The sequence below is a fragment of the Garra rufa genome, unplaced genomic scaffold (assembly GCF_049309525.1).
Source record: "Garra rufa unplaced genomic scaffold, GarRuf1.0 hap1_unplaced_066, whole genome shotgun sequence".
NCBI classification, from domain to species: Eukaryota; Metazoa; Chordata; class Actinopteri; order Cypriniformes; family Cyprinidae; genus Garra; species Garra rufa.
Genome location: NW_027394341.1, coordinates 19476 through 43870, shown reverse-complemented (window position 1 = coordinate 43870; position 24395 = coordinate 19476). Strand labels below are relative to the sequence as shown.

The 24395-nt window shown below is 32.9% G+C and overlaps 2 protein-coding genes across 2 annotated transcripts in view; both read left to right on the top strand.

The window, feature by feature from the left end:
* Positions 1-11914, top strand: part of LOC141316018 (shootin-1-like) — a 30685-nt gene extending 18771 nt beyond the window's left edge. The window contains exons 10-18 of the mRNA XM_073832761.1: positions 1257-1410; positions 1510-1669; positions 1753-1823; positions 1907-2010; positions 3496-3510; positions 5170-5277; positions 5481-5601; positions 7418-7694; positions 9747-11914. Of these exons, the coding sequence (XP_073688862.1) occupies positions 1257-1410; positions 1510-1669; positions 1753-1823; positions 1907-2010; positions 3496-3510; positions 5170-5277; positions 5481-5601; positions 7418-7694; positions 9747-9891 (1155 nt within the window). The 3' untranslated portion in view covers positions 9892-11914. The remainder of the gene's footprint in view (positions 1-1256; positions 1411-1509; positions 1670-1752; positions 1824-1906; positions 2011-3495; positions 3511-5169; positions 5278-5480; positions 5602-7417; positions 7695-9746) is intronic.
* A 3537-nt stretch (positions 11915-15451) lies between these two features.
* LOC141316020 (THO complex subunit 3-like) lies at positions 15452-21051 on the top strand. Its single transcript, XM_073832763.1, is given in 7 exon segments — positions 15452-15479; positions 15482-15666; positions 18181-18337; positions 18425-18629; positions 18717-18878; positions 20170-20270; positions 20351-21051. Coding segments are annotated over 7 exon segments (1002 nt in total). The 3' UTR covers positions 20515-21051.
* Positions 21052-24395: the final 3344 nt, after the last annotated feature.

The window sequence follows — 24395 nt, the reverse complement described above, 5'->3', positions numbered from 1 at the left end:
CGAGTTCAAATTACTTTAGTCAGAGCAAGATGGTAGAAGCTTGTTTTCGCCACTAAATAAAAAATACAAGAGCTAATTGTGACTTTTTATCTCACAGTTGTGAGCTACTGTATAAAGTCAGAAATGTGTGATGTTAACTCGCAATTGTGTGTTACAAAGTCAGAATTGTAAGATATAAACTCACAATTCTGAAAAAAAAAGTCAGTTTAGGAAATTTAACAATTCTGACTTTATAACTCACAACTGTGTAGGATATAAACTCACAACAGTGAGTTATGAAGTCGCAATTGTAAGAATTTCTTTTTTTTTCAGAATTGGACTGTAACTTGAAAAAAGTCAGAATTGCAAGATGAAAACTTGTATTTGCAAGAAAAATAATCAGAATTGTGACTTTATTTCTATAAATTTTGACCTTATAACCTTATAATTTTGAGTTTATATCACATAATTCTGAGGGAGGAAAAAAAGGCTAAATTACTCGCAATTGCAAGAAAATAATCAGAATTGTGAGTTTATTACTAGCAATAATGATTTTATAACTTATAATTTTGAGTTTATATCACTAAATTCTGAGAAAATAAAGACAAAATTGCAAGATGTAAACTCGACTGCGAGAAAAAATCTAAATTGTGAGTTTATATCTAGCTATTTTAACTTTATAACTTGCAATTTCAAATTTATATCTCTCAGTTCTGAGAAAAAAGTCAGAGCTGCAAGATGTAAACTTGCAATGGCAAGAAAATAATCTTTATCTTTAAAGTTTATTTCTAGCAATTTTGACTTTCTAAATTGCAATTTTGAATTTATATCTCTTAATTCTGAGAAAGTCAAAATTGCAAGATGTGAACTTGCAATTGCAAGAAAATAATCAGAATTGCAAATATTTTTCTAGCAATTTTGACTTTATAACTTGCAATTTTGAATTTATATCTCTCAATTCTGAGAAAAAGTGACTTTGCACTTGCAAGGTTATATTTCTAATCTCTGGGAAAATTGCAAGAAAATAATCAGAATTGTGAGTTCATGTCTAACAATTCTGAGAAAAAAAAAAGTCAGAATTGCAAGATGTAAACCGCAAAAAAAAAATTATGAAATTAGAAGTTATTTTTTTATTCAGTGGCAGAAATGGGCCATTACATATTTTCTCACCATTTTCTCATCCCCAATGACTCTGGGCTTAAAGAAAATCCTGATTTTCCTAATTGTTGAACTCAAAAATATGACCTGAACTCACCGTATGTCCCATTTGTTTTTAGGTAAAAGCTCTAGAGACTGAACTGGATGGATGTGCTTTACGTAAGCAGCTAGTTCAACTGCAAAGACAACTGGAGATATTAGATGAAGAAAAGAAAGAGACTGAGGGACGGCTGCAGGAGGAAGAGAAGAGAAACACTCTATTGGAAGAGAAAGGTAAAACTAAGAAAAAATGTAAAATTTAAAGGCAAATTCTAAAAGCCGCAGTGACCCACATACGGTAACATCCCGGCATCCTTTTGTCGTTTGTCACAGTTAAAGAGCTGCAGGAGGAAAGGAGGAGCTGTGCCTCAGAGTCAGGCCCCTCCCCTGGGACTGCTCCTCCCCCTGCCCCTCCTCCTCAACCACCTCCCCCTCCCCCACCGCCTCCTCCTCCACCTCCCCCACCTCCTCCCTCGCGCTGCAACCCCCTCAGGTAACACTGAAGCCAAACTGTCATATACAATAATTAAAACCAGTGTTGTCAAACATCCAATTACATATCTCTGTTTACGGCAGCTCTCTCATTGCCATTATGAGGAAATCGTCCAAGGGAGGTAAAGGAACCCCCAAACTAGAGCAAGCCCCAGGTAACTGTCCCTACAGTGTGTTTTTAATTTATTCTGTTGCCTTATTATTGGTTTCTGGACAAACACATTCTCTCTCGACGCAGTGAACGAAGCTGTGGACGATGTCAAAGTCAAAGCTGTCAATGAAATGATGGAGAGAATTAAACACGGCGTGGTTCTTAGGCCTGTCAAGAGTCAGGACACTAAGGTCAGTTTTTGAACCTGGACCAAAATTCAGACCTTAATTGACTCGCTTTATGAGTTTGAGTTTGAATCTAATTGGCCTAATTGGCTGATTTGGAATGACAGGAAAATAAATTCATTGTATCGCAATTTAAAAAAATTCAAAACATTCTCACAGCAGAGTGATTTAATTCACCCTAATTCACCCTAACCAACAAAATTGTTAAGGAAAAAATTAATTAAAGTTTAAGGTAAACCTGCTTCGTGACTTTGAGGTAAATTTTCTTCCTTCATGGTCTATAAAAATAAATGTTCATTTTTTTTATTATAAAGAAATATGTATAGACAATTATATATATAAATATATATAAATTTAATTTCAAACAGTTACACTAGCACTTTTTTCTAATTATTTTTTAATATGTTAGATTTTTTATTTATTTTATTTACAATTTATTTTATTTTGTGATCTATATCACCCATTTTAGTATTTTTTATTGATTTTTTTATATTTTAATTTTAGTTTATGTTTTGACTTTATGTGCTTTTGTAATTTTTTTCTTTTAACATAATTTTAGTTTTTCAATTTTCAATTTTAAATCTAATATTTATATATTATTTCAGATTTATTTCAATTATCGAAACAATGATCAATGTTAAATTCTGACAAATAATATTTTTGCTGAAACTATGGTACATTTGATGAATAGAAAGCTTAAAAGAACAGCATTTATTTCAAATAGAAATCTTTTGTAAAATTATAAATGTTTTTACTCTCACTTTTGATCAATTATAATTAATATTATTATTATTGAGTACCTCATATGCATAAGTCTCTTATGCTCACCAAGGCTAATTTATTTGAACAAAAAACAGTAACAACGGTACTATTGTGAAATATTATTGCAATTTCAGATAATTATTTTCATTGTGAATATAATTAAATGTAATTTATTAAAATATTTCAGATTATTATCATTGTTGAAAACAAGTGTAATGATTAATATTTAGTATTATTTAATTTGATTTAATATTTCATTTTTTTAGGATTATTTGATGAATAGAAAGTTCAAAAGAACAGCATTTATTTAAAATAGAATTTTTTTGTAATATTATAAATGTCAACTTTGATTAATTATTATTAGTAGTATTAATATTATTAGTGTATATGATAAGATATGCAGATATCTTATATTTTTATATATATAATATAATATCATATAATATCTTATACATATATTTTTAAACAGTAAAGACCTCAGTTCAATTAACTGAAATGTTATTAATTCTAATTTCCAATGTAATGACATTTTCTAAAATTTAAATGACACTTCTGCATGTTTAACTAAATCGGAATTTTAAAGAAATTCTCATTCCATTTCAAATTGTGCACTTGTAACACACATTTTTACATTGGTTATGAATATATTGTGTATTTTGTGTGAACTAATTTATGTGATGTGATGTTTTCTTTACTCTGTACCATCATCTGCTGACCTCATCATCGCAGAGATTTGGCACAAAGGTACGTTCAACATCTATTGTTTACAGTGTTTAACAACAATCATCCCACCATATCATTGTTCCTCATGCACCAGTGTTAAACTGCTCAGACCGCTCCATTACAATCAACGCAAATCCTGTGTTTTACAACTCAGCAGCATTTTGTCAATATGAAAGACCCTGCAGAAATGCTTCATAGCATTTGATCGTCCTCCCTGAGGATGGGTCGGCTCATTAACGCATTTTGAGTATAGACAGCTGAGAAGGGATCCATCTTGTTTAAGTTATTGACGGGCAAAGCCACCAAGATTATCCTGAGGCTCAGAGGGGCTGTATAACTTCTGATCAACAGCTGTAGTCCTGACTCTAGAGATTGCCTGCTTCCCATTATGCTGCATACGAAGATTGTCTTTTGTTTTTGGCTTTCGGACATAAACTTAACTACACCACCTGCTGTAGCTGCTTGTTAATAATTTACAAGTTTCTGTAATGTTTAGTGTTAGAATTGTTGTTAGTAGTGTAGTTTAGTATTATTTATAGAATGTTATAGTATTTAATAATATTTTGAATTTCTTTTTTAGATTTTCATTTCAGTATATGTTATGATTTTGGTAGGTGCTTTTGTAATTTATATTATTTGTGACACTGGACCACAAAAACTTAAGCAGCATGGGTATATTTGTAGCAATGTTTTTCTTTTAACATTTTTATTTAGCTTTTAATTGACTTTTATTTTTACATGCAGTAATGTTACAATTTGACAACATACAGCATATTTAATTCAGTTACTTGACAAGGCAACATTACTAATTTTAGTTTTTCAATTAAATTTTTTTAATCTAATATTTATATATTATTTCAGATTTCAATTATCAGTATTGAAAATTGTGATGCTTCATATTTTGCTGAAACCATGATAAATTTCAAACTTCAAAGAATATTTATTTATTTCAGAAAGAAATCTTTTGTACAATTATAAATGTCTTTACTGTCACTTTTGATAAATTATTATTATTAAGTACCTCATGTGCATAAGTCTCTTATGCTCACCAAGGCTAAATTTTTTTAACAAAAAAGCAGTAATATTGTGAAATATTATTATAATTTCAAATAATTCTTTTTTTATGTGAATATAATTTCAAATGTAATTTATTCCTGTCATGCATAGCTGAATTTTCAGCATAATTACCCCAGTCTTCAGTGTCACATGATCCCTCAGAAATCATTCTAATATGCAGATTTAATGCTCCAAAATATTTCTGATTATCATCAATGTTGAAAACAATTGTGATGATTAATATTTTGTGCTGAAACAAAATATTACAAAATGCTTTTGTAATTTATATTATTTGTGACCTTGGAACAAAAAAAACAACAACAACAAAAAAAAACAGTTGAATTCCAGTCATTCTAACTTCCAATTGAATTATACTTTTGTTAAATTCAAATTCAGACTTACACTTAAATACACTTCTGCATGATTGTGCCTCCATATCAGAAACTGAATTGGAATTTAAAAGGAATAATCAGTTACTTCACAAGGCAACCTTTCTAATTTTAGTTTTTCGTGTTTAATTTTTTAAAATCTAATTCATATATTATTTTAGCTTTATTTCAATTATGTAATGAAATATTTGAATGATTTGATCATATAATGTACATTTACGTTCCTGATCCACAGCAGCCGAGCCCAGTAGCAGCAGTGGCAGCAGCGGCAGCAGCGGCTGCAGCAGCAGCAGTGGAGGAAAAGCACCAGGAAAGTGCAATGGAAGAACTGAAAGGCATTCTGGTAGGCTTTCTGATTAACATTTGCTTACGAGGCCAGCTGTTGATCCACAGATTACAGAAATTAATAAATTTTCTGTTTGTTTACAAAAATTAACTGAGTGATGATGGTTATCTGTACAGTAGTGGTTGTAAAAAAAATCTGTAATATACTATATAAAGTACTCTTTGCTCATAATATTCTGTTTTTTTTTTCTAAATCTATAGGAGACAGTGAAGAAGAGTCCCAGCCGTGGTTTCCAGGAAGTAGTTCATGCTAAAAAGGACAGTGAACTGGAAGTAATTCTAAGGAGGAGACGCAAACAGGCCTGTGATCCGGACACACAAGGCGAGAATATAAACTCTACCCTTCAAGCACATACAGTGGTGGCCAAAATGATTAGAACACTAGTATTTTCAGCAGCAAAAAAAAAAAAGGTTTTAAGTCAGTTATTTCTATCTTTTGTTGTAGTGTATCAATAGAAAATATCAGTCTACTTTTACAAACATTCATTTTGCCATTAGTTGTGATAATCCAGAGAGATTTTAGTTTGCACAAAGAGTCTGACAACAGTCAGTGATCTGATCTCATCATCATCCAGTCTGTCTGGAATGACATGAAGAAACAAAACAAACTGAGACAGACTAAATCCAAAAGAACTGTGGCAACGTCTCCAAGATGCTTCAAGAGACCTACCTGCGAAGCTAGATGAAAAACTATGCACAAGTGCGCCTAGGGGAACAGCTGCTTTAAACGCAAAGGATGGTCACACCAAATGTTGATTTAATTTAGTTAACAGATATTAATTGTTAAAGAAAATCTATTTTTGACAGCATCCTCATTTTATGGCATTTTTACACCTAAACAGTGCCTAAAACTTTTAACAGTACTGTAGCTTTGCAGGTACAGTAGCATCTTGTAGACATCGCCACAGTTCTTCTGGATTTAGTCTGTCTCAGGTTGTTTTGTTTCTTCATGTCATTCTAAACAGACTGGATGATGAATAGATCAGATCTCTGTGTGGAGCACTGGCTGTTGTCAGACTCCTTGTGCAAACAAAAATCTCACTGGTTTATTGCAACTAATGGCAAAATGAGTGTTTGTAAATGTAAACTACTACACACTACAGCAAAAGACAGAAATAACTGACTTAAACCCATTTTTAACTAGTGGAAATACTAGTGTTCTAATAGTTTGGGCCACCACTGTATGAAATATGTGACATAAACAGTGTTGGGGTAATGCATTACAAGTAACGCAAGTTATGTAATAATATTACTTTTTCCAAGTAACTAGTAAAGTAACGCATTACTTTTTTATTTGACAAGAAAATATCTGAGTTACTTTTTCAAATAAGTAACGCCAATTACTATTTTCCCCCATTCATTAATTAAAAGCTCTCCGGTCCAGATGTTGAGAAAAATTGTAAGAAGTTACTTTAGTTCTAGAATAAATCTGAACATGCTTTAATTCATCTCACTCACTATAAAAAAATATTCCTTAAAATGAATAAAAACAGTGAAATTCAATGCAAACCTGCAATAATTGAATATGTTAAATAATACAAATATCCTTTATGTATTTAAACCCATTTTATTAACCGATGTCTTTGCTGCCGAGCTTCGATGATCCAATTCATCCGTACTAATAAGCAAAAATTACCTTTTTTTATTGCTGAAGAGTTGACATTTTTTCTTCTGCGGTCTATTGTACAGACATTAATTTACTTTTCTCTAAGCCTGAGGCTTTTGGTGTGAAAAGGCTTTTACATTTGCCAAAAATAGAATTTTTATATTAAAAACAAACAAGCAAGCCCTGCCCAGATTTAAAAAGCAACGCAAAAGTAACGTAACACATTACTTTCCATAAAAAGTAACTAAGTAACGTAATTAGTTACTTTTTTTAGGGAGTAACTCGATATTGTAATGCATTACTTTTAAAAGTAACTTTCCCCAACACTGGACATAAATAATCAAAAAGGTTTTAAATAGCCTGCAGGTTTTAGTCCACAACCATAAACCATAAATTTGCTACTTTCTATTGCTATTCGGAGATTTATAAGCATTGGATTGGACAAAATTGGATTGAAGATTATTGAAAACACCCTAAGCGTACTGCGTTAACTTGAGTGAGTAATGAGAATCTTTCATCTGTTGCTCTGTAGACGATGGACAGCTGAGTAAAGTGTCCTCATCAAACAGCCTGAACGGCCGGCACAGTTCTGACTCTGGCAAAGACACAGAAGGGCCAGGCAGCAGCTCTCTGTCAGGCAGTGAGCGTGGATCAAGAACCAGCTCAGACTCGGGCCGAGAGCCAGCTGTGGCTCGACAGAGCTCAGACTCTGGCATGGAGTCCAAAGGAGCCACTCAGACAGACAGCGTCTGTGGATCTCTCTCGGAGAAAGAACCCAATGAACCAGTCACCAACGGATGCTGTTCAGGGTAAGGTTACACTACACAACCTATTCATTCAGCAGTGAACAACGGTAAATCCATTAAATAAATAGTTTCTTCATCAAAAGAGATTTGGAGAAATTTAGCATTATATGACTTACTTACCAATGCATCCTCTGCAGTGAATGGGTGCCGTTAGAATGTCAGATGATAAAAAAAAAAACACGTAATCCACACAACTCCAGTTAACATCTCGAGCAATAAAAAGTTGCAAAATATCAGTCTATAATAACGCTTCCCCCAGTAAGAAAGTCCATCCCCTGTTGTCCTCTTTGCTTATAAACTGTGTTTGATCTGTGCATATTTCTATCCTGATTCAGTTGAGACATCTTTTTCACTGGAGAAACCAATATTATGGATTATGGACTTACAGTCAAACCCGAAATTATTTTAAAGTTACTTTTATTCAACCAGCAAGTTTTTTTTTTACCGGAAATGACACAGGCTTCTCCCAAAAGATAATAAGACGATGTACGAGAGGCATCATTGTGAAAAAAAAATATTTCTCAGCTTTTATTTACATACAAACAAAAAGTGTCCAAAATTATTCATACCCTTTGCAAACTGTCACAGACTATGGGGAAATACAAAGTTCTATACTATTCCAAATAGTCCAAGCTGTTCTAAAGCATTCTAATTACCCTGATTCATTGGGAACAGCTGTTTTAATCAACTCAACAGGTGAAAAACAGAAGCTCTCTTCTGCTGGTTTGTGGACAGTCATGGCTAAGACAATGAAGCCCACTGAGGACCTGCGGCTGCGCATTGTGGCTGCTCACAAGTCAGGAAAGGGCTATAAGACCATATCTAAATGTTTTGAAGTTCCAGTGGCTACAGTGCGAAGTATTATTAAAAATTACAAGACCTCAGAGGATGTGGTCGGAAGCCAAAAGTGACACCTGTGCTGGCCAGGAGGACAGTGAGAGAGGTAAAAAAGAATCTAAGGATCACCACCAAGGCCATCCTGATGAATCTGGGCTCTGCTGGTGGCAACATCTCAAGGCAGACAGTCCAACGTTCCACGGACGCAGACCAAGGAGGACACCACTTCTCCAGATAAGGCATGCTTGGCCTTTGCAAACGCTTATCTGGACAAAGAAGAAGACTTCTGGTCTTCTTTTTTATGGTCAGATGAAACAAAAATTGAATTGTTTGGCCACAATGATGTAGCCTTCATTTGGCGTAAAAAATGAGAAGCCTTCAACCCTAAGAACAGCATCCCCACTGTCAAACATGGTGGTGGGAACCTAATGTCCTGGGGGTGTTTTTCAGCCGGTGGACCAGGGAACCTAATCACAGTAAACGGCACCATGAAAAAGGAGCAATACATCAAAATTCTCAACAACAACATCAGGCAATCTGCAGAGAAACTTGTGTCCACACCAGTGGACATTTCAGCACGACAATGACCCAAAACACACAGAAAAAGTGGTGAAGAAATGGTTTGCAGACAAAAACATTAACGTTTTCCAGTGGCCCAGCCAGAGTCCTGACTTAAATCCAATTGAGAATCTGTGGAGGAGTTAAAGATCAGGGTGATGGCAAGGAGACCCTCCAACCTGAAAGAGTTGGAGCTCATCACTCAAGATGAATGGGCAAAAATACCAGTGGTCAGAATTTGCCAGGGGTATGAATAATTTCGGGCTTGACTGTATATTTGTCAGAAGCAATGGTTTAAAGTTAAAACGTCTTAATAATGGACTTGCTTCTTACAAACACGCAGCTTTTCACTTCACAAGACATCACCCGATGGACTGGAGTGGTAAGGATTACTCATAGATTATTGTGATGTTTTATTAGCTGTTTGGACTCTCATTCTGACGGCACCCATTCACTGCTAAATTACATGCTAAATTTCTCCATATCTGTTCTGATGAAGAAACAAACTTACCTACATCTTGGATGGCCTGAGAGTGAGGTCATTTTTGTTTGAACTATCCCTTTAAAATGGTTACCTATTTTACCAAATGTTAACCACGTATTTAATATAATGATCTGTGTTAAATTGTTTCCCATTTTTGCTTATACTTTCAAAATCAGTGAAATGAAGGATGGCGATCCAGAGAAGTGGGCAGGGCCCAATGGGATCGGCCATACAGATGCAAGCAACGACCTGCAAACCACCATCAGCTCCTCTGCACAAAGCCCCAATGCAGCAAACGGAAGCACAGATGCCGAGTGTTAACGGCAAGTGGCGCTGTAAGGACAGCTGCATTATTTGCACAAAACCATGCTTTCTAAATTTCAGTTTATTCCAAGTTCAAAACCAACCGTTCATATTAAATGAATATAGATAGATCATTTCATCATTTGCAGCTTGAAAAAAACTGAAAAACATCCTACCAGACCACACATTTCTTTCCTTTCAAATGTAAATGTACTGTACCAATAAACACAGGGTGTTTAGACATTAGAGACATCAGTAGCACAGTAGTTGCTATTAGATTCATCTTGGTTTCATAGATTCTACATCTGAGTCACATTTCCATAAGAATGCAAGCAAGGAAACTTTAATGATGAAGAGTGTAGTTTCTGTGCCGCTAGCAGCAGTATTTAAGCAAACCCAATTAAGGAGATCTGAAATACCTGGAGAAAATGATCCGTTAACAGTCCAACTCATCTCAATCCACCTGAGATGGCGCAGGACCTCATGGATGTTTGTGATTTATGAGCTCCCATCTTTGCAACCAGCGTCCTCAGTTGCCCTCAGGTTGTTCCAGAGCTGACTTTTTTTTTTCATCTGATAAACACAAAAGATATTCTGAGAAATGTCTATGTCAGTGGAAGTCAATGGGGTCCAAAACATTACTAGACCCCTCTTTCATTCTTTTTTGTTTCACGGAACCATTCCTTTAAGATAAAAGCATTTTACATGCTAACCAGTCAAACCTTGATGCCTTGGGCTCAAGTTTAGGTCAGGACTACTTGACAAATGCTGCTAGTGGCACAGAATATACTTCAGATTCATTGCAAAGCAGTAAAACAATCCTGACACAATCACTGCACTGCACATCATGGCACCTTTGCTGTTATAAAAGAGGTCATAAGTGTGGACTAGACTATCCAAAAACATCAAGAGATGCAATTATAAGCCATTCAAGCGATTCTTTCCGTAAAGAGGAACTGTTGTGGTCTGTTCCTTCTACCTCTGAAGACACACTCACCTCTTACGGATCTAAATCGCACATCCTAGATCTTAAGAAAATGAATACCATCGAATCATGGAGGGCTATGCACTCATGTCTTCCACCCATTTCCAAAACTTTGCACTGCATGAATGCACTGTAGAAAAGTTTGGCTTTGGCAGTTGCGTCTTGATTAGATTCGCTCACTAATGCTGAGCTGTTCCAATGCAATATCATCTGCGAATTGTAATATTGTGCAGGATCAGGCTGCCTTTAATAACTATGAATATTTGCCTTGTGCATTGCAAAAAAATGCTTTTCTGACTTAGATTTTGTCTTGTTTCCAGGCAAAATATATAAAAATTCTTAAATCAAGTAGGAGTTCAAATTATTGTTAAACAAGCGAAATTAATCTGCCAGTGGGGTAAGCAAAAAAAAATAAAAAATCTTATTTCAAACGGAAAACAAGATTATTTTTCTTACCCCATTGGCAGATTATTTAGCTTGTTTCAAGAAAAAACCCACTTAATTCTGATTTGTTTTTTCTGAAAACAAGAAAATATTTTTTACTCGTTTAGAAAATCCTTCTTGATGTAAGAATTTTTAGAGATTTTGGCTGCAAACAAGACAGAAAATCTAAGTAAGAGTGTGACTCCTCTTGACTCGAAGTGGATCATGTTAATGGTACGACGTGGAGAATATTAATGGCACTGTCTCAGAGAACGTTCTTAGAACCTTGGCTAATGTTCTGGAGAGATTAAGAACGAATGTTCTTTCAGTAACATTAATAGAATGTTCGTTCAATGTTTTCTGGTCTTTAATAAAGTTCTGAAAATGTTAGCACAAAAGCATTATTTATACATCGTTCATGAAACGTTTTTTAATTTTAGTTGGATGTTCACCTGTGTTTTGCTACTTAACTTGTTTCAGAACATTCAAAGAACATTTAAATTAAAAAACAAAACATTTTGACTGTTTAGAGAACATTCAAAAAAGAACATTTTTGTGAGTTAGGCGGTCTGACGTCTTGGATTTTAGGCTGACAACTGCAATAACATATGACACGGCCGATAATTATGGTTGCAATTATGTATCACTGAATTGTTTTATTATATGTTCTTGTTTTCACTCTGTGGTCACAAGTGATTCTAATAACCCACGTTGACGTGACTCATTTACACTCTTTTTTAATGTAGGAGACTTGTTTAAATTGCTCCTTGATTTCTCACCACCTTTGGAATGTGTTTTTGCCTTACTGTATGCACCACTTCTTCCTTTTCAGCCTTATTGGAGTGTAGGCTTGATTTTGTATAAGAACTCTGAGAGGTGATTGATCTGACTTGTGATCTTGAAATGAGTGTGTTTTGAAGCTTAAACTGAGTGTACCTGTTTTTATTTAAATTGATCTAAATCTCCCTCTTCAACATACCTTTTAAACTGAATAAACTTATGAAAAAAATACAGACTGTTTTCTGTACCTTTTCTGTTTTTCAAACAAATGCACATCAGCATTTCATCTCATGGTTAATATTAAAAGGCCTTTTTTAATAAGAACTTGCACATTTGTACTTTAACATATTTGAAGTAGTCGGTTTCTCTAAGTAGTTGGTGTCTGTTGTCTAAGTAGGGACTTTGAGTTCAGTGTAACATTGTGCAGTTAAACAAAAGGAAGTGCAAAACATTACAAAGAGTGCATTGAAATATACATGAGGGCATCAGCAGGTAATGCAACTGGATCTGGAGTGAGAAACACAACCTGGACATGTGCAGAGAGGAATGGCAGGAGTTGACAGAGAAGAAGAGGAGACTCAACAGTATACAAACCTTTTCAGGTTGGAGTAGAAAGTACATCATAATTATACACACATAATGGTGGCTTTGCACTTTTAATAAAGGTAACCAGATTTCTGAAATGGAAACGGGAGACATTTATAGATGAATGTTGACAAAATGTTGACAATGTTTTTAATGTATAATTATGACTTTCAATGGCATAATTGTTACTTTTGCCTCAAACGTTCTACATTTGATCAAAATGATGAATTAGTATATCATAATTTAACTTGGTATGCAGGATTTCAACTTTTTATTTCATAATAAATAGTATCTCATAATTTTGAGAATTCATGTCATGAATATGAATTTGTCTTACTAATTCATATGTATAACTTACTATATCATAATTATATCTGTTTATTTTAATAATATATTAATATATATTAATAATAATATAGATATTATATCTTATACTGTAATTTGTGTCGTAACTATGACTTTCTGTTATTTTGACTTTATATCTCAGAAATAGTAGATTTTATGTTGTAATTTGGACTTTATCTCAGAATTATGATACAGTTTATACAATTAAAAAATGCTGAATTATTATGTCAATTTAATCTAGGATGCTAAAAGATAGATATTTTGACTTTACTAAAATATTATGACATACTATATCTATAGTGAAATAAAAAGTTAAAATTTTGGCATTCTAAATTAAATTAGATTATTAAAAAAGAGATAAAACTGAAATTACTATGAAAAAGTAAAAATTATTAAAAAATATAATTTCAGCTTTATCTCTCATAATTATAATTTAGTATCTCATAATTCCGACAGTTTATGTCAAAGTGATGAATTAGTGTAATAATTTAACGTAGTATGCCAAAAGTTTGACTTATTTCATAATAGATATAGTATCTCATAATTTCAGTAGAAATTCAACTTTTTATGACCTTTTTTGACTTTACTAAAAAAAATAATGAGATACTGTATCTATAGTGAAATAAAAAGAGAAAATTCTGGCACCCTAAATTAAATTAGGATTATTATAATTATTATAAATTATAGATAATGCTGAAATTACTATGAAAAAGTAAAAATGATAATATAATATAATATTATATAATTAAATATAATTTAGTATCTCGTAATTCTGACAATTTGTCAAAACTGTCAGAATAAAAAAGTTACAATTCTGTAAAGTAAAAAAAAGTATCAGAATTCTGACAATTCTGTCTTTAACGTAGACTGCCTAAATTTCGATTTTTTTTATTTCATAATAGATAGTATCTCATCATTTTGATATAAATCAGGCTTTTTATTTTGTAATTTTGACTTCTTTCTTTTCTTTCAATTTCTTTTACATAGTAATTTCAGCGTTATTTCTCAATTATAAAATAGTATCTCATAATTCTGTCAATTTATTTTAGAATTATGAATTAGTATTTCATAATTTAACTTAGGATGGCAAAATTTCGACTTTTTGTTTTTATTTTTAATATAGTATCTCATAATAAATTTGACTTTTTATGTCAGAATTTTGACTTTATCATCATCATCATGTCCTTTAACCAATACCACACAAAAATATGTATCAGACTATATCAAAAATATATCAGAATTGTTACTTTTTACATAGTAATTTCAGCTTAACCCTCTGGGCCTCTTCGGTCATTTTTGACCGAAAAATTTTATGTTTTGAATTTTTAAAAATCGTAGCTTCATCAGAATGAGATGACACTTGGTGACTTTTGTTGCATTAGCTATGTGAGTACAAAAAAAATCAGTGACATGATTCGGATATGTTAAAGGGTCAAAAAAAAAATAGTCACACTTGGCTCCTTCGCGGTCAAAAATGACCGACATAGGAAATGAATGGGAAATACGAAAAAATGTGATAATTCAGATAATCTTTTGGTAATACAAGCTACAAATGAGCAACTGTGCTGAAAAGAAGTGTTCAGCAAGCAAGGACTGACACTCTAAAATAACAAAAGTACAGAACTGACACACACACGCACACACACGCGCGCACATACACACACAGACACACACAGAGACACACAGAAATAAGCAGAAAAATGCAAAACCTGATATTTATCCAATCAAAAAAATGTCTAAACCTTGCCAAAATTTATCTTTTAGAATGTCTGAATATATTTCTAAATGCAAAGCCTAATAAAATGAAGAAACAATAAAAAGAAAAAAAAACAATAGGAATCCCAAAGCCCCTGTATATATGTATATAGGGAGATACAGGAGTTTACATGGCATTATACAAGTTTTTATTTTTTATGCCACTAGATGGTGCAATTTTCACTTTAAAAAAATGGATTTTAAATGCTTTTACTCTATTTTAATGTGAAATGTTGTATTTATTGAAAAATAATAAATACATAATTAATTAAAAAATATAATATAAAATATAAATCTACTGGGAAAAAATTGCTCATTAAAAAATGCATAGATTCATAAAAATGAATAGATTCATGAATAGATTCATAAAAAATGCTCAAAATTCTAAATAATAATTACAAAATATTATTGAACAAAAATATATTTAATTGATTTTCCTGAAGAAAAAAAAAGTTAATTTTTAAGGCTTCGGTCACTTTTGACCGCGAGTGTGACCCCTTAATGAGGAGGCCCAGAGGGTTAATTATAATATGGTATCCCATAAATCTTTTCATCTCATTTATTTTTATCAAAGCATGCTCTATTTTTCCTTTGTGACTGATGCGGGTTACCAAGTTCTATTTATAACCAAAGACTATTGGTATAACTTCAGTATGTAATGTCACTCCCGTACTCCAGGTGGCGGACAGTGACTTACGGGTAAGGATGCAGCTTAAATACACGGCGAAGGAGCAGCAAGCATGGCGTCCTCATACTATCAGGAGATGCAGGAGGTTTTTAGGAATAACAATAAAAGCAGAGAGTTCCCGGCTCACAGTGCTAAAGTGCATTCGGTAGCCTGGAGCTGCGATGGAAAACGACTGGCATCCGGATCCTTTGACAAAACCGCCAGCGTGTTCGTCCTGGAAAAAGACCGACTGGTAAGGTTTGAGTTATCATCTGCAATATACATTATACAAGTGAATCATACAGTATGGGGATTATTGGTAGGCCTATTATCGTATATTAAAACGACATTTCGATAATTATAGTTAGTTCTTGCAGTTTTTTTTTTTTTTTTTTTTTTACAAACTTAGTCTATAGTAAAAATAATAATAATATGGGGTCACCAGGGAGCTTTAAAACTGTTTTTGCTATTTCGTTCAAATGGCCGAAATTCACTGGGAGACTCTAGCTTCGGGTGTAGGGGCGGTTAATAATGGTCATTTTAGATGTCCTTTCGGTTGTATTTAATTATAAAACCCTTTATAATCTATAATAACATTAAACTTAAGTCATATTTTCTCTAAACTTTCTTGGATATTAAGACAGGCACCTGCAATTATGGACAAATCAAAGAATTGTTGTAGGCCTATGTTAAACAACAACAACGTAGGAACACCTTCTGATCACATGACAGAAATGAACTTTCCCATTATAAAGCGATATTTGACTCCTTGAAGTTTTTATTTATTTTTTTACCTTTGTAATGCCATTTTTCTAACTTAATTAAATGTATGTCATCTTTCGTGACTAAAATTAAATGAAATTTTAATTAAACAATAAATTAAATACTACTGCATACTGAATCTATTATTCACATCGTTTATACACTTTGTTATAATGAAATACAAAAACTGCAGTCTGCTTTCACAATCTGTACTGCGCTGTCTATTGATGTCCACAAATTAACAAATTACAGTGCCTGCAGCATTTCTGTCATAAACAAATGGTAAAATATTAAAGATTGAGTGGACATTTGAATTAAATGTTTTTTGAGTCAATATTAAACAAGGTTTAGAAGTTTAAAAAACAATCGTCAGGCCGTTGGCACCCTCTGCAGCCATTTGTTATAATGCATAATGTACATTAGCTTTACTGTTTATAATACATTATGTATTTGAACAGTTTTGTTAAAAAAACCCATGACTACTTGCTTTTGATAATTTATTTGAACTAATTATTATTGCCTTGTTGCTATTATATATGTACTCAAGTCATTTTAAAGGCTATTGTTAACTTAGGTCTATTTTATTATTACAAAAAAAATGTATAATAATCCGTTTACTCGATCAACCATTAGAATAATTGACAGATTACTCAATTACCAAAACAATAGATAGTAACAGCCCTAATTTTAAGTGTTACCATGATAGCTGTAACTACAGTCGTGGCCAAAATTACATAAATATTGAAAATTGGAAAAGTTGCTGCTTAAGTTTTTATAATAGCAATTTGCTTATACTCCAGAATGTTATGAAGAGTGATCAGATGAATTGCATAGTCCTTCTTTGCCATGAAAATTAACTTAATCCCGAAAAAACTTTCCACTGCATTAAGAAGGCTTCAAGGCATCCAAGAAAGTCCAGCAAGCGCCAGGATTGTCTCCTAAAGAGGATTCAGCTGCGGGATCGGAGTGCCACCAGTGCAGAGCTTGCTCAGGAATGGCAGCAGGCAGGTGTGAGCGCATCTGCACGCACAGTGAGGCCAAGACTTTTGGAAGATGGCCTGGTGTCAAGAAGGGCAGCAAAGAAGCCACTTCTCTCCAAAAAAAAAACATCAGGGACAGATTGATCTTCTGCAAAAAGTATGGCGAATGGACTGCTGAGGACTGGGGCAAAGTCATATTCTCCGATGAAGCCTCTTTCCGATTGTTTGGGGCATCTGGAAAAAGGCTTGTCTGGAGAAGAAAAGGTGAGCGCTACCATCAGTCCTGTGTCATGCCAACAGTAAAGCATCCTGAGACCATTCATGTGTGGGGTTGCTTCTCATCCAAGGGAGTGGGCTCACTCACAATTTTGCCCAAAAACACAGCCATGAATAAAGAATGGTACCAAAACACCCTCCAACAGCAACTTCTTCCAACAATCCAACAACAGTTTGGTGAAGAATAATGCATTTTCCAGCACGATGGAGCACCGTGCCATAAGGCAAAAGTGATAACTAAGTGGCTCGGGGACCAAAACGTTGAAATTTTGGGTCCATGGCCTGGAAACTCCCCAGATCTTAATCCCATTGAGAACTTGTGGTCAATCCTCAAGAGGCGGGTGGACAAACAAAAACCCACTAATTCTGACAAACTCCAAGAAGTGATTATGAAAGAATGGGTTGCTATCAGTCAGGATTTGGCCCAGAAGTTGATTGAGAGCATGCCCAGTCCAATTGCAGAGGTCCTGAAAAAGAAGGGCCAACACTGCAAATACTGACTCTTTGCATAAATGTCATGTAATTGTCGATAAAAGCCTTTGAAACGTATGAAGTGCTTGTAATTATATTTCAGTACATCACAGAAACAACCTAAAATCAGTTTAGCAGCAAACTTTGTGAAAACTAATATTTGTGTCATTCTCAAAACTTTTGGCCACGACTGTACTGTAAGTTTAGGTTATATGCAATTATTATGTTTTGTGCCCTTATCATCTTGCTCATTTTTGACTCAATATTGAATGTATCAGGTGAAGGAAAACAACTACCGAGGGCATGGAGACAGTGTGGATCAGCTGTGCTGGCATCCCACCAACCCTGATCTGTTTGTCACCGCATCAGGAGACAAGACCATCCGCATCTGGGACGTACGGACCACCAAATGCATGGCCACGGTCAGCACCAAAGGTGAAGCGCTAAACCTGTCTAAATCTGTCATATCTGTTGTTATTAGGAGGGTTATTCATGTGTGGGATTTTCTCTGACAACTTCTAGGGGAGAACATCAACATCTGTTGGAGTCCTGATGGTCAGACCATTGCTGTAGGCAACAAGGATGATGTTGTGACTTTTATTGATGCCAAGACGCACCGTCCCCGGGCCGAGGAGCAGTTTAAGTTCGAGGTCAATGAGATCTCCTGGAATAATGATAACGACATGTTTTTCCTGACAAACGGAAATGGCTGTATTAATATATTAAGGTATGTTTGGTTGTAGTTGGAAGAGGCTGTGCAGAATATTTGGGTGATTTCATGAAATCAAATGACATGGTTATGTCTTTGTTTCAGTTATCCTGATCTCAAGCTCATACAGTCAATTAATGCTCATCCATCCAACTGCATCTGCATTAAATTTGATCCCACGGGCAAGTATTTTGCCACAGGAAGTGCAGATGCGCTGGTCAGCCTGTGGAACGTGGAGGAGCTGGTGTGTGTGCGCTGCTTTTCCAGGTTAGTTCAACATCACAAAATTTTGACTTTTTACCTCACAATCTTGCTATGTCATCGTTTTGACTTTATCTCATAGCGTTTCATTTCATGTCATAAAGACTTTTTGAAATGAAGAATTTAATTTTATAATTATGGCTTTTTATTTCAGAATTATTATATTGTTTGCCATATGTGACCCTGGACCACAAAACCATTACTTTGTCATAATTTTGACTACTTATCTCATAATTATGATTTTGACTTCTGAATTTATTAACATATGACTTTTTTTAGCATTTTATCTGGTGTTTTATGTCATAAGCATTAAAAAAAAATACTTTTGAAATAATAAAAAAAAAGATTTGTTTGGGTTTTCAAATAAGGTTTAATACTTAGAATTTGTACTTTTATGCTATAATTTTTCTAATAATTTTAATATGGTATGTTATAATTTCTGAAAAAGTCTAAATTGACATAAGTATGACTTTATTTAATAGTTTTTACTTTTTAGATCATGAACACTTTTTGAAATTAACTTTTAGAATAAAAAAAATCAGTTTTTTTCTTGTCTCATGATTTCTACTTTTTGTCAATTGTTCTAATAATTTTACCATGGTATGTTATAATTTTGACTTTTGAAAGTTTTTATGCCATAAAAACACTTTTTTTTTATTGACTTGAAGTTAAGAAAATGTTTAAATACGCTTTTACTAATAATTTTAACATTTTATGCCATACATTTGCTAATAATTTTAACATAGTATAACATAATTTTGACTTCAGTCAAAATGGACAAAAGTATGACTTTATTTAATAGCTTTTACTTTTTGTCATGGAAACAGTTGTACTACTTCTCATCATATTTACTTTAAAAAAAAAAAAGTTTTTACTTATGCCATGGAAACACTTTGAAATAGACGAATAAGACAAAAAAGTTTATTTTTTTATTTATTAAATTAATTTTTTATATTTTTTTTAAATATTGCCTTTGCAACTCACTCGAATAAGTGAGTGAAATATAACTGTGAAATAAATTAAAGCTAAACAGAAATACAAAAAAAGGCAAAAATTCTGAAAGCTAAAATAAAAATACAAGCTAATTCAAAAATGTTAATATATTTAACAATGTTATTACATATGTTTGTTATGTATGCACTGTAAGAAACAGAAGAAATATGCAATTAATCTAACCTGTAAGTAGATTCTGTAATAAGTTATTTATTTTAAATCAATTAATTTATTTGTGTTGGTCACTTTCAACTTTGTTTTCACATTAAATAATATTTTCATTATATTTTAAATCCTACTACAGACTAGACTGGCCTGTGCGGACACTTAGTTTCAGTCACGATGGTAAAATGCTGGCGTCAGCCTCCGAGGATCATTTCATCGACATTGCTGAAGTTGAAACAGGTAAACAGATATTTTGAAATATCATAATAGCTTGAATTGGGTTGTACCGACTGACGTTTGTTGTTGTGTTATTGCTGTAGGTGAGAAGCTCTGGGAGATTCAGTGTGAGTCTCCAACCTTCACTGTAGCGTGGCATCCAAAGAGACCGCTGCTAGCGTACGCCTGCGACGATAAAGAGGGCAAATACGACAGCAACCGAGAGGCAGGGACCGTCAAGCTTTTTGGACTTCCTAATGACTCCTGAGCAGACTCCTAGAGTTTTAATGTGTTCAGGATTATTTCCCCTCATTTGATGGATAGTTCATTCGATATTGTTGCTTCGTATGAGATTTCTAATTATTTTGAAATAAAAGCTGTAAATAGTTCAAAAATGTTTTGATGATCAGCTCTCATATTACTTGAAGAGTTCCTGAATGATCAAGGTATCATTGATAAGCATAAATAACTACTGCCTGCAGCTTCTCTATAGAACATAAGAAATATGTTCTTCTGTTTCCAAAATCTCGCAGAGCTTGTTTTTGTTGTCCCGTAATTGACTTTTGCCATTTTGACCAAAAAAAAAAAAAAAAACTGTTTTGGATTTCATTTTTCATTTTCACCCTAACAATCTTGTTCAAACGCATGACTTGTGTCTCAAGTTTCAGAAATGACCAGCAGAGGGCATCACATGCTCAAAGGAAACAAGGCATTGCTATGTCTAATATGGGCGTTTTTTTATGTTGACCTTTTTCTATAGAAATAAATGTACTGTATTTTTTAAATAAAAATGTTTCATGAAGTATGATTGACCTAAAAGCTTTATTTTTTTGTTTGTTTATATTTTCTATTTTTATTTAGTTTTTATTTATTTACATTTCTAGTTTTATGTTTTTCATCTATAAATTTATGTTTATTACAATTAACAAAACTTTTTTTAAGTTTTAGTTTTAGTCTGACACTGCATATGAGAGGAAAAAGAAAAACTGAAATAGAAAAGTCACAAAACTGATTTTTTTTTTTTTTTTTTTTTTTTTTGTTAGTTTTGGGCCTGGATCTTTCTTACTTTCTTAATATGTAGTAAAAAAAAAAAAAAAAAAAAAATGACCCTGGACCACAAAACCATAAGAAGAAAAGCCAAATGACAATTTATTTACTTTTTTTTAAATGTCATGATCAACCCCGAAACTAATTTTTTAAACATTTTTGCTTAAAATCTTAAGTTTCAGTAATTAAGTTAAGTGCTTTAATCATTTATTTTTAATTTATATTGTATATTAATTTCTATTTTTATTTAACATTCATTTATTTATATTTATAGTTTGATGTTTTCCCTCTATTATTGTATTTTTATTTCAATTAACAAAATTTTTTTTTTTTTTTTTTAGCTTTAGTCTCACACTGCATGTGAGAGAAATAAAAATAAAAATAGAAGCGTAACAATCTGGAGTAACAATGGATCTTTCTTTCTTTAAATGTGTAATGTTTAGTCAAAAGAAATGTGATCCTGGACCACAAAACAGCATAAGGGTTATTTTTGTTTAAATTGAGATTTATACATCATCTGGAAGCTGAATAAATAAGCTGTGCATTGATGTATGGTTTGTTAGGATAAGACAATATTTGAAAATCTAGAATCTGAGGGTGGGAAAAAAATCGAAATATTGAGAAAAAAGTTTTTTTTTTTTTAAGTTTAAAAAGTTGTCCAAATGAAGTTCTTAGCAATGCATATTACTAATCAAAAATTACATTTTGATATATTTACGGTAGGAAATTTACAAATCTGTTCATGGAACATGTTCTTTACTTAATATCCCAATGATTTTTGACATAAAAGAAAAATAGCTGTAAAATAGTAAAAAAAAAATATTTTGATTTTAAACTATTGTTCAAACGCATGCCTTGTATTTTAAGTTTCTGAAAAGGCCATCACATGCTCAGAAGAAACAAGGCATGGCATTACTATGTCTAATACGGAATTTCTTTTTATGTTTACCTTTTTAATAGAAATAAATGTATTGTATTTTTAAATAAAATTGTTTCATTAAGTATAATTGACCTAAAGGCCAACTGACAATTTATTGTGATTTTTTAAATGTCATGATTAACACCGAAACTAAAATGTAAAATATTTTAACATTTTTGCTTAAACATTTTAAGTTTTAGTAATTTAGTTATGTGCTTTAATATTTTTTATATATATATTTATTTCTATTTTTATTTAGCTTTCATCTATTTACATTTCTAGTTTTATGTTTGTCATATATTGTCATTTCAATTAACAATACTCTTTAATAGTGTTTTAGTCTCACACTGCATGTGAGAGAAAGAAAAATCTAAATGGAAATAGAAGAGTTACAAAACTGATTTTTTGTTTGTTTTTTTGTTTTGGGCCTGGACCTTTTTCTTTCTTTCTTAATGTGTAGTCCTTTTTACAACATCTGAAAGCTGAATAAATAAGCTGTGCATTGATGTATGGTTTGTTAGGATAAGACAATATTTGAAAATCTGGAATATGAGGGTGCAAAAAAAAAAAAAACAATTTTAATATTACTAATCAAAAATTAAGTTTTGATATACTTATGTTGGAACATGACCTGTACTTAATATCCTAATGATTTTTGACATTAAAAAATCGCTATAAAATAGTTAAGATTAATTTTTTTTACCTTAATCTTTTGTTCAAACGCATAGGTATGTGCTTTGTTTTTTTTTTTTGTTTAGTTTAATATTTTATATTAATTTCTATTTTTTATTTAGTTTTCATTTATTTACATTTCTAGTTTTATGTTTTTCCTCTATTAATTTATTTTTATTTCAATTAACAAAATGTGTGTTTTTTTTTTTTTTAAGTTTTAGTTTTAGTCCCGCACTCAAAGAAAAACTGAAATAAAAAAAGTTATTTTTTTATTTATTTATTTTTTGTTTTCTTTTGTTTTGGGCCTCTTTCTTTCTTCAAATGGGTAATGTGTAGTCAAAAACATATGTGACCCATGGTCCACAAAACCAGTCATAAGGGTCAATTTTTTAAAACTGATATTTATACATCATCTGAAAGCTGAATAAATAAGCTTAGGACAATATTTGGCCGAGATACAACTATTTGAAAAACTGTAATCTGAGGGTGCAAAAAAATCTAAATATTGAGAAAATCTCCTTCAAAGTTGTTCAAATGAAGTTCTGCATATTACTATTACTAATCCAAAATTATGTTTTGATATATTTACGGTAGGGAATTTACAAAATATCTTCATGGAACATGATCTTGACTTAGTATCCTAATGATTTTTGGCATAAAAGAAAAATCGAAAAAATAATCTAAATCATTTTGACCCATACAATGTATTTTTGGCTATTGCTACAAATATACCCCTGCTACTTATGACTGGTTTTGTGATCCATGGTCACATATACAATATCTAAACTATTGCCTTGGGAATTATAAGAAGAGCATCCTAAACTTCCCAGAAGCTTATGAAGTTCTGGTTACAGACTTGGCAGTTTAAATAACTTTGTTATTATTTGTGCCATACCATGATGACAAGACTCTATTTAGAACTTTCCTGTTCTTTGGCTCTTACTAAAACGCTGACGTCGTGATTTCTCTGGGATGGCTGTGGAGGAGGGTCACTGGAGGTGGAGCAAACGGCGGTAGTCTGTAGACTTGGAGCAGTCTCCAGTCAGCAGGGAATAGCTGGTAAGTGAGATTAGGTGCAGCCCCATCATTAATCTTTCTCCGTTGTGACAGACTTGCACAGCACGCGCGTCCTCCGTGCCCACTTCAGGAGCCTCCAGTCTGGCTGGTGGCAGCTGTCCTCACCCTTCTCTGCTGATTCACCCCAGCAGGCTCCAGGATGTCTCACTTTGCCACTTCCTACATATGACACGCTGCTGCGGGCGTCTTTCGATTGCTCCTTAATTACATTTCATTTAGCAGAGTCCATTTCCCTTGTGATGTCCAGTTTCCAGGCTTTGGCTCATCACCATTATTTTCATCCTTTTGTTTATGGTTGAAGATTTAAATACATTTAGTACTATTCATTTTGCAGCTGCTCATTAAGTCTGAACTCACTGGGATTTATTTCTGTTTTACAGTTGTAATTAAATGCAACCTTTTCCATTAACAATTTTGTAAACTAATACAAAAGT